This window comes from Copadichromis virginalis, linkage group LG2 (assembly GCF_057382275.1).
Source record: "Copadichromis virginalis isolate Kocher_CV1m ecotype Utaka linkage group LG2, C_Virginalis_male_GT1.1, whole genome shotgun sequence".
In the NCBI taxonomy this organism is placed as follows: Eukaryota; Metazoa; Chordata; class Actinopteri; order Cichliformes; family Cichlidae; genus Copadichromis; species Copadichromis virginalis.
The window spans coordinates 38,217,900-38,229,908 of NC_140619.1; the positions used below are offsets into that span (position 1 = coordinate 38,217,900).

The following is a 12,009-nucleotide window of genomic DNA, read 5'->3' on the forward strand; positions in this document are numbered from 1 at the left end:
AAATATAGAAAAAAAATGAAATGGCTGAAGTGCTTAAGTGATATTCTATAAGCTAAGCTAACCGGTCTGGATGCTAATTTATCTATAAATTACGTATGACTTTGAATGCTTGACAATTTTCTTAATTATTTCTTTGCTTCATCATAATGTTGTGTTTTTAAAAAGCCAAGAACCAATTGTTTCTGCAGGTGGTAAGAATATGCTTTCATGCCACAGAAACTAAATTCTGGCCATACGTAGGTCTATAAACAAGGGCATGTACACAGCCTGGGTGGCTTCCAAACATAAATGTATTTCATTGCTCCACATAGGTAATGTATGCTAAAAACATGTTACCTGACAAACGGGCAAATGGTTGTTACGCCCAACCTTCATTTTATTCCATCAAAATGGCAAAGCCACCAGTTTACACGCTGTAAAATGTATACATATAACGAGAAACACATTTTGGTTCAGATAGATTGAGAGTGTGTGTGTGTGTGTGTGTGTGTGTGTGTGTGTGTGTGTGTGTGTGTTAGTGTTAGATACCATGTATGATAGACTGGTGCAGACTCCAGTAGATGCTTAGACAGTTCTTCTCCTTCTTCATTCCTCGTTTACATTGGCAGCCATGTAAAGGACTGGACAGCAGAGCAGACACTGCACTGGCACACTGGCTCCTGGCGCCCGGGCCCAGTTTCATGCTGCCATTGCCTGCCACACACTGGCGCAAAGTACGAAGACGTGGACTACAAGTCTCATCACTCGAGCACGAGTCTCCGGCCACCAAGCAGTCTCTACTGGCATGTACAACCTCTAACAGAGCTGTTTCAGGAAAAAATGAGAGAAATGTAGAAACATGAGGGGATTGGAAAAAGCAGTTAATGTGTAACATCATGAGATGAAAAAAAGACCCATGCTAATGCAGACCAATAGTGCATAAGAAGAAAGGGGAAGGAAAGAATTGACACTTTGAATAAATTGTAAAGTGTTCTGAAAAGTACAGAATTTTAAAACAGCCGGAGATTTTATTGTGAAATCCTGCCAATGTAATGGTTGAGGTGAGCAGGACAATGAACGAGTTTACTCTCTTTTGTATATTTCATGCTTGTGTGGTAACATATTGACCATTTCATTCTAAAACCAAGTGAAATATAACTATTACTCTGTTTGTTTCCATTAATATTTTAACAGAAATGCCTAAAATGACCACTGCAAAATTACAGTGAACAAATCCCCTGCAACTGTTGATGGAAAACCCCCACCTGCAAACAAGGTCACTCTTTGCTCTTGCCATTATGAATTTTTATTCCATTGTGGTTTCTTGTTTGTAAAACTTCCCCAAAACCTAGAAAAATGAGCTTTGCTTCTCATGGTTGGGTCTATGAGCCAAATAGGGCAGCGGAACATTTTTGGACAATATGCAGTTGGCCACATGATAAAAGAGAAGACACAATAGTAAAAAACCAGCTGAAGTTTGATGAGAGATTATTTCCAGACAGCAGTCGGTTGATATTGAACTTAAAATCACCTAATGAATCAGCATGTTTCAGACCTGACTAAATATAACAGATGAAGACTTTAAGCTTTGAGTTATAATAATTTAATATAAACCTAGAAATGGACATGATATGTCGACACATCAAAGAGGAGAAAAGGAGTCTTGATAGTTAAAAGCATGAATTAATACGTCTTTGTGTCCAGAAATGGAAAATAGAGTTTTGCATAAAGTATATCAGATCTTTTTGTTGAGGTTCAGTATTTCTTTCACACAGAGTTTCTCTTTACGTCAGAAAAGTACGAACTGAAGAACTGAGCACACCTACTCTGAAAACAAACCTATTACTTTATAGGTTTGTTCAAATTCAGTGGATAACTGGATGACATGTATTTGGACTATTCAGTACCTTGCAAATGGCCCTGCAGGCTACAGCATTTGCTGCTTTATTGAGAAGAGAACAGCTTCAAGGATGAAGATATGAAAATAATGTCTCTGCATATTAAATGTGCATGTATTTTATTCAGTTACTGTGGGAAACCTCTTGAATGGCAGACCTATACAGATGCTAATTCATGTCCTTAACAATTCATTGCCAGACCTTGTCCCGAGTAGCTTGGACTCCTACAGTTGTACTGCATGACTCAAGCTCATTCTATTCAATATGCTGAGGTTCTTGAACCTCCAATGAGTGTCATTTACAGAACATGTTAAGAACATTATTGATTAAGAGGAACACACACACATTCATCTGTTGCTTTGGTGAAGAAAGGCTTTTAATTAAGGTTTAGAATAAAGTGAAATAACCTCCAAGCAAAAGGCTTTTTTCTTTCTTCTACAGCCAACTGGGCTCTGTTGTTTGTGTTAACATTCTGTCCACTTTTGTCAGATTTCTCAGAATATGTTTTTGTCTATTTAAGTGCTGCCATTTCTAAGGATGCTCCTTGTGTACATTTGTATCTTAGGGAAATTCTGTAAACATATTCCTTAGCATGGCCTGCAGGAAACCAATTGTATCTTTTTATTCAAACAGTGAAAAATCATACCACCTTCATTTCACATGAAATCTTTTACCCCATCAGCTAAAACCACATTTTTCCATTTCATGCTGTTTTCATCTGCTTACACAGCGGGTATTTCTGGGGCAACATTGTCTCAGCTACCGTTTTGATCTCTAAAACATATATGCATACTCAGGAACAATGTATTAAAAAACAAATTTTCCATTCAGTCAGCACTATGCTATCAATTACATCTCCTTCCAAAGCTGGAGCTTTACTCAAACCCCACAGGTGTCCTGCGTCTCACTCACATCAGGAGTTATGCATACGCTCATATTCTATTCATCACATACCAGCTAAGCGCAGACATGTGGATGCTGGGTTGGGGAAAAGTTGCAGCCAATGCCAGTGTCCTGGAAGGCCAGATGGTCAGTTGCAAATTTATCCCAAGCCTTTCTTTACAGCTATGTCTGTCAGTTTGTGCTGCCTGGGCAGAAGCTGGAATAGACACCATACATCATGAATGCAAATTAGCCACTTGATTTGACATTTCCAATAAGCCTGTCTCAATGTACCAGTAGGGTTAGCCAATTAACCATGTCAGTAATCAATGCGTTCCAAGGCTCAGTTAAGTCCTCAGTTTCCCTGCCACATAAATCACAGGCAGATTAGCTGATCAGTTACCCTCGTGCGCCAGCTTAATCGTCCACTTCAAGAGAGATAAAATGGAAGATGAAACTTAATGAAGTCAGCTGGAATGTTACCGTCACTCCTATGTCTCTATAAAGCTGTGAAGCTGTGGGCTAAAATGGCAACACACTGGTGCATGTAATGAGTGTCTTTTTTCCAGTGCTTTTAGAATTTGTAAATTATCTTGGATAGCTGGATTAAAACTAGCAGCCTCACATTAAAGTGATTATATGACTGCTTAGCCAAGGGTGTTAGCCAACGTGATACAAGCCATTGTAGTGTAACTGCTCATTTAACACAATTGTGGCTCTATTTTTGCTCTATTTTGCAGCGCTAAACCTGTACTGAGACAAAGGGAGTTTGGGAGCTCTTGAGTCATTTTCTGCCACCAAACAATTGTGGTTAAGCCAAGGCACTTGCAGAGCTCCCGCAATACACGGGCAAATATTGTAATTTGTAATTAATAATTTATTTTACCATTTTTTTTCCATCTACTGCAGAGTGGCGTGTGCACTGAAATACAGTTTATTTCTGCAACTGATGAAGATTCTTGCCTATAATCCAATCCACTAAAGTGTGATCCAGTTACAAAGAAATGTCAATACTGACGTTGTGTTTGATAAGTGAGCAGTCTGTCTATGCAGTTAATTAAACACCTGTAGTCATTACAGACCAGCAGAGATTATATGATTTGCGAGAGGGGCTCTACTAATTCACATGGGTGGCAACGCAGCAATTTCATTGAATCACAAGGCTCTGTGTTACCATTGTTCAGGATTTAAAGATAAATAATGATAAATAATCTGGTGTACCTGTAGCACCACAAAATGATCCATCCTATAAATTAAGATTCTAACTAGAATTTAATCTTGATATGATAACTAAGAAAAAACCAATAACCATTGCCATTTTCAATACCATGGAAGGAAAAATGACAATAAATTAATAAGATAATCTATAATGTATTGTAGTTTATGTACTTATAAGTATATGTACAGTGTACAATGACAGTGCTATTTTAAGCTCTTTCACATAGTGTCAAAATAAAGTCAACATGATTATCATGTATTTATAACATATTAAATTTTAAGTATTAACTAAAAATTTCAAGATATTTTTAAATAGCAAAAAGCAGAAATATTTCAAGGTTTTGTCTTTAATACGTTGCTTAGAGATGGTGGTGACTCTCAAAGCAGAGCCAGTGAGAACCGAATGAGAATTGATAAGGAATTGAATCAATGATAACAGAACCAGAATCTCTAAATTCTTATCAATTCCCATCCCTAGTAACCTATGACATAATTTAAAGCTTATCATACCTCACTAGTGCCTCCCTGGTAATATAGATATATTTTATGTTGCCACAGCGCAAAACTATTGAGACTGCTCAGTTTAGTATTGACAAATCTTCCAAAGCATGTCTGGCTACTTTTTAACCAAAGTTTTTCAATCATTCGGATCCATCAAGTCCATAAAAGGAAGAATAACCTAATGGCCTAAATATAAGAAATCAGAGATATCAGAGAATATGTGAAACTATTGGGATGGGTATCAGGTAATGTGCAAACAGTGGGGGCACAGAAAGGAAAAAAGTCCTAGGATCTCAATTATCACCACATATAAAACCCAACAGCAAAGTAATTAACATATAATGCACCACACAAGCATGAATGTTGGCAACGGCATCGGCCACTTACGTAGGTTACATAGTAAACTCTACAAAGATTCAACACAGAGGTCTACATCTGGGTAATTGATAATAGTTAAACAGTGTCTGGGATTGCATCAAGGAGGCCATCTGGCATAAAAACACAAAAAGAAGAAAGAAAAAAAGAAATCCACCTCCAAACATGATGTGGAGCTTCCTGCTGTGATAGCATCGTGTGAATAAGGAAGGAACTGAAAGTAGCTTCTAGCACATTAGACCAAAAAAAACCAAAAACAAGAAGAAACACACAAAAAGACCCTGATTAAGACACATGACACTGGGACCGGAGAGATAAAAGGACAAAACACAGAGAAGAACATGGGGAAGGAAACAATACAGGGGCCAGGGCTACAATCATTTTATCTAGACGACGAGTACAGACAACCACTGAGACAATTCAGAGAGAAACCAGAAAGACACTATTACAAATGCGTTTAACACTTTAATTCACACATCAGAAGTCCTTAACATATAAAGTGTTCCACATGACATAATTTAATAACATTCAAATGAAATTTGCTCTTACTCCTTCTTGATCTACAAATGGTCACAATGAACTTCTTAAGTTTGGCATTTTACCTCTGAGAGAAAAGTGAACCTCAACTTCCTGTGAATGTGATCTAAGTCTTAATGTTCTGTGAAATTTGGCCGCCTTTTCAGTGATGACATCTACGAGGTTATGATTTAAATGAATTGTTAGTGAGCGTAAATTGTTCTTCCAGTGTATCAATCTTCTTAGCAGAGATGTAGCCTGTGCCTTTCTATTATAACTTATTGCCGTCTGATGCTCTGCATAAGGCAACATTATTTCCACTCATAGCACAAAATTAGTAACTAGAATAAAGCAAAGTCAGCCGCACTTATACTTCATGTTAGACATCAAACAAATAGCACATGAAGACCTAAATAGGCCTGTAATTTAGCTTCAAAGTTTTGAAAGCAGTCTGACTTTCAGCAGAATACATCACGTTATGAGCTACACACACATTTCTTTTCAGTTTAGAAATATTATCCATTCAGTTGATCCCATTCCAACAAGAGATATTTCCCACTTTTACTAAGGAAAATGTTTAGCATCATATAAATTGTTTACTGAGAGCTTCGGTGCAAATATGCGACCACATTACCAGGAACAGGTACAATAGCAAGTCCAAGACACACATGAAGGAGCTATTTTTGAGGTGAGCTCATTTGCCCAAACATAAGATTCATAGCACTTAAAGCACAGTTAAAAAGCACCACCAAAACTGGGCCTTAAGAACCAGGATTATAGGACGCTCTAGTGATGAAAGGACAACCAATGAAAGATGAAATAAATGCCTGACAGCAGGAGTAGCATGAAGGGCTACAGTGAAAGAGTTCATTATAATACAAAGACTGTCTCACTAGTTTAAATCAGTCAGCCAATAACCTACTCTCATTCTTTTATATTATATTATTAGGATATAAATATATAAATATTAGGAGATTAGATTTTTTTAGTGTAGCAGGAGTTCAGGCAGACCACAGAATCAGAGCAAATGTTGCAGATGTTTTGTTTAAGCTGCTTTACTGTCCCCAGTTGCTTCACTTCTGCAAGCTACTTTGAAACCCACTTCTCGTCTGTGGTGAGATCTTGCTTGTGGTCTGTCTACAAATTTCCACGCATGTACATGTAAGGTAGTGGTGGGCGGATCGATCCAAATATCGATTGTATCGATACCAAGTCGGCATCGGTATCTGATCAATACTAGCCTGGTGAGATCGATTCTTTACTTTAAGTTCTGCTCTTGTTTGCAATGGTGTACTTTCAGCAAAGACGAAACAGCCAGGTCGCCAGACTCGCCGCTCCTGTGTCAGCGAAGACCAGGCACATTTTGCCCCCCTTGTGTTTAGGTGTTGTGCTGTCACGTGACTTACACGCTTTGGGGGTTGTTAAGTTGTTTACATATTAATCATATTTTCACCAGTTGTTTTTGTTGAGAATTTTAATTGTAATTTTTGTATTATAGTTTCTCAACAGTACCTGTTTGTTTGAATTTGTTTACTGGTTTGCGTGCACTTTAAAACAAAACAAAAAAAACACTTGATAATTTTCATGCTTCCCAGCATCATTTACTCTTACAATAATCACTCGGTTGCTGTAAAACTACATCAACGGCTGCAGCTCTCCCACTGCCAGCTGTACACATCACCACCAAAAACTACAACAGCACAAGCAGAGCACAGGTTTTAAGCCGGCCAGGCATGATTGTAGATGCTGTGCAGGTGAGTCCATCTCACCTGCACGGCATCGCAGACCATGGCCCGCCACAATAATAAAGCGTTTTCGATTTAATTATAAATTTTGTCCTAATTATCTCCTGGGTTTGAACTATTTAATAATAAAAAAGGAAACATCACAAAAACAAAAAAAAACTCAAGGTCATTAAATGACGCATCCACCTTATTTATTGAAAATATTGATATCGTTATAGGCGATACTGGCCTGTATTTACTTGGTATAGGATCAATACAAAAATATGCAGTATCACACACCATTGATTTAAGGCCACAGTGGTCCTAGAATAAACCAGTACTGCCAAATAGAAATTACTGCAGATAGTAATGAGAACCGGTGATTCTAAACTGGCCACAGGTGTGAATGTGAACTTAAATAGCTGTCGATTTCTCTCTTGGTTAGCTCTGTGATAGACTTATGACCTGCCCAGGGTGCACCCTGCCTCTAGCCCTATGAGCTATAGGCTTTAAATGGCCCCCACCCCTCAACAACCTTAAACTGGATAAGCAGTTAAGAAAATTAATGGATGGGTGGATTTTCTCTGTAACAGCCATTTAAAGTATTTACATTCTGTATGTTTATTTTCCTTGGTAGCTGAATAGCTTGCTATTCCCCCACTGGGTTCAAATCACCTTCACACTCACAGGGGATTCATTTGAAACAACGCATGCATGTAATCAGCATTTTAGTTTGTAATTTAACTTGTGGCTATCAGCCTCACTGTTTACTGTTCACTTTCCCAGCTGTGTCAGAGCTCTACTAAGATAACAGTAATTCTAACAAAATATTTCCTGCTGCAGCTGCATCACATTAAAAGCAGTCAACAGGAAGACTGAGTTGGCTCTTATTTTGATAGTGACAGAAATCACACTGTGATATAAATGGAATATTAAGATCCACCATGTGTTATTATCAAACAAAATTGTTCTCTTTAAATTTTCCATATGGATCATTTTAGAGAAACATGAAGGAGCTGCACACTTCCAAATCCTCACCATGGTAACAAACTCCTTAGTGTGCCTCACGGCCATGTGCTAAACTTTTCACGCAGTGTGCAGAGCGAAATCAGATTGCAGCTGCAATTGCAGTATCTTATTTGAGACAGAGTGACAGAAGTCTGTTACAGCAAGCACTAAAAACCTGTATTCCTCTAAATGACGTCTCAGGTCCCTGAGATTGCATCAGGTCTTGGATAGAAACCATTTAGTTCCCTGATAACAATCTCTCTCCTCCAGCAACATGAACGACCCCGTCTTTAATCAATGCTTTCCCTCAGAGGAGCTTCAGCCCAAAAGGAGTGACTCTTCTTCCTTTCACTTATCCAAAGATTCACAAAAACACTGCACTGAAACACTTGTGTGAATAACAAATATATACCACACTCATCCTTAAAAATATCAAAATTACACGTGTCTGCTACTCTGGATCAACTATAATTATCAATAAACCCTAATCCTTCTTTGTGATGCTGCATGTACTCACATCTTTGCCAAAGCTCTTATTTTCAATATTCTTATTATAAATTACTGTTACTGGAAGCAGTAGCATTCATATGCTTGCCAGACAAGTTTTCTTTTCAACTGTGTGTACTTAAGTCTTTTTTTCCATTTTGCCAGTTGAATACTTTAGAATTCTTCGTCCCTGCTATGCAGTTAGAGAAAAAAACAAACAAACAAATTGATCCTATAATGCAAGGGCTGCTGTGTGAAGGGAACAAATCCTAAACAAAAGATTATATTTGAATGCATGAAAGAGGCTTTTTGTTATTCATGGCTTGAATTCCTGATTCAGTTGAGCATCCGTGTCAGTTTGATCTAAGGGCTAGATGCAACAAAAATGACTGGCACAGCTACAAAAGTATCCTAGCACTGATGTTTGTTTAGCTCTGTGTCAATGTGAACTGCTATCCTTTTGAGAAGCCGTAACTTTGGTCTTGGATGAAAATGTGTTATCAAGTGAAATGTGAGATTAAGGCGTTTGGGGTTTAAAGATACCTTAAGTAACTTATGACACTAAAAGAATTATATAGCCCAAGTCACATGAGAGCTGTCTGGATAAAGTGTGCCAATCGCCATAGGCTAAGTGTGGAGACATTTTGGAAGTATTTTATGTCCAAAGAGTCAGTTCTAAGAGTTATCTCGCTCACATTGCACACTGTCTGTTGCTTAAATACCAAGATCAGAGATTTTAAATGTATCTGTCAGCACGCTAAAATTCTGTGAATGTATTTACTGAATATTTAACACTAAACACATGAAAATATTACTTGCGAGTCTTTTGAAGTTTTGCAAAAAGCTACAAATGTCAACCTCATAGAGTCATTATGTCAGCCAAGTACAAATAAAGGAAGATTTTAAATATCAAGAGTTTTACTTTGCAGTTACATAAAGGTTTTAAAAAAAAGACAAAGATGCATTGGGGTGTTGAGGCTGAGAAGCAATTCCTGCTCTCCAGCCTGTATGTTCACATTTCACCTTTACTGTTAAAGACGGGCTATCCCTTGTCGAGACCGACTGCATGAACAGGCCAGTTATTGTCCCCCCATGAAAAACAGAGCGACTTGATAAAGTAGTTGATCAACTGAACAATAAGCATTGCTGTTAGTAGATCCAGTAGATACATTTAAACAGATTTTATATGTAATGAATAAATGTGAATACCACATGACTAAGAAGTAGAAGTGAAAAATGAAATGAGAGGTGGAATCTAAATCCATTACTCATTTAGATTGTCTCATCTTTAAAATGCTGTTCCTCCAGGAATGCAGATTTCTAACTGTGCTTGGTTATATTCTTCCATTTTTTTCCTCCCTTGTTTGCTGTGAAGTACTTTCTATCCTTCTTTTGAGACAAGAGTTGTAAACTACACGATCATCATCATCGAATCATCATCATTACCTTTCTAAATCTTGATGATCACTGCTCGATGGTTAACAGGTGCTGTAACTCTACAGCCACAATCGAGAATCTAGAGTTTGCTCTGGTCTTTTATGGAGGATTTCATCAGTGTGATACTGTAGTCCTACTTTAGCAGTCTTCTTATTTAATGGTTTAAAGATGGCAGGAGGAGACCAGCATACACGCAGTCTGCTTGGCTACTACTGACACAAGAAAGATTTTTGCCAAATCCAGTCTTCCAGCAAATAGAGTTGTCTTCAAATTTGATCTTAAAAAACAAAAGCCTGTGGCCCGGCTGGGCTCCTTCCGGGGGGTGGGATGCCCTCAGGCCTCTGGCCTCTGAGCCTGAAGCTCGGTCCTCTCTGGCACAGCTGGCTGCCGGCAGAGCCCACGGGCACGCCACTGCAACCCCCTCTGGCCTCTGCTCCGTAGCTGCGGGGTGACCTCTCCTTTGGGGCTCTACTCAGCTCTTCCCAGGAGGGTGGCACGGTTCCCCCCCCCTTTGGTGGTCCTCCTCGGGTCCTTGTACTCTGAGGCCTCTGGATATCTGGGGCCTGGATCTCCTCCATACCTGCTTCATACCCTGGAGGACGGGGCTGTGGCCCCCCACACTCCCTAGCAGATCGTTACATGGAGAAACCTTTGGAATGCAAGCATGCTGATCCACACAGGTATGCACACAGGTGTACACACGGGTGTTCACAGAGGCGGACTACAGCTTTCTTGGCTGCTGCCTCAAAGCACAATGTGCGCTGTCTATCTTGCGTGCACAATATCGTTTAATATTTAGTATCTACTGATATCTACTGCTAGCTAGTTTATTGTGATGGTGCTGTTTTTTTTATTATGTTGCTCTTTGCTGTTTGCTTTCTCTTCTGTTTTTTTTCTCCATACAGGTGATCCAGGTGTTTTGTTTGTTTTTGTTTTTTTTGTTTTTTCCTCTCTTCCCCCTCTTCTCACCGTCTCTTCTCCCCTTTGGTTTTCTTTCTCTCCCTCTCTTTCTTTCATTCTTTCTCCCTGTCCTATCCCCCAGTCATGTCTGTCCCGTTTGTAGCAACCGAAAATAAAATAAATTCATAATTATAATAAAGGTCAATCAAATGGACCAATATGGCAAGGCCATGATGATCCACTTGGTAAAATAAATCCGCTTGGCATCTTTCTTGGCCTTAAGACAACAATTCTGATGCTAAAGATCCAAACGGGACACACAAAAAAAAAAAAACCCACACGCAATACAAACAGTTGTTATTGTTACTGAAGTGACACAGAAGGAACCTAGTCCACAAAAATCCTCACCTGCTATTCCTCATTTAGTTTCTACAGTGTATCTGAATCATCAGGCTTGTATCAACAGCAGACTGAAGTGGTCTAGAAGCCCTGGGCCAGGTGCCAACATGCAAACCAGTGCAACACCTCCCATCTGCTGAAACATACACACAACCACAACTACTAATCCACAGCATGGTATGTTCTTATTAAACCATAAGAAGGACTACAAAACACTTGGCTGGGATTGGCTCGTTGTCCTGGTACCTAATTAAGTTACCTGGAAATAATGCCAGTCATTTTGGTGAGCCCAACAAGGATCAGGTCTTAATGAAGGAAACAACACAGCTCCTGGATGACTGAGGTCACTCCATGACAAATGAATAATGCAGACAAATGTTCTCCTTCTTTACTTTCATTGTTCTCAGTTTTTTAAAGTTATACACATACTGTAATAGAGACAATAGTTTTACCATGTGACGTGATTATTTGATTTTAAAAAGTCTCTCTGAAGTCACAACTGCTCTAAAACTTTCACTTGGGTGTGTGAAAAAGTTTTTGTGAAGGCCGAAGTAGAAATCCATTAACACCTTGTATCTGCTTTAATGCCGAGATGGTCTGAGGAGCCATCGTGTACTTTGTCAATATAGCATTTTTTCTGTTTGTTGGAGAAAAAGTAAACATGCAAGCAGATATTGAATTGTTTT

The 12,009-nt window shown here is 38.8% G+C and overlaps 1 protein-coding gene across 2 annotated transcripts in view; it reads right to left on the reverse strand.

The window, feature by feature from the left end:
• Positions 1-12,009, reverse strand: part of gfra4b (GDNF family receptor alpha 4b) — a 59,065-nt gene that overhangs the window by 16,988 nt on the left and 30,068 nt on the right. For both annotated transcript variants that reach the window (XM_085433850.1, XM_085433841.1), the window contains one exon: positions 529-804. In XM_085433850.1, the coding sequence (XP_085289976.1) occupies positions 529-804 (276 nt within the window). The remainder of the gene's footprint in view (positions 1-528; positions 805-12,009) is intronic.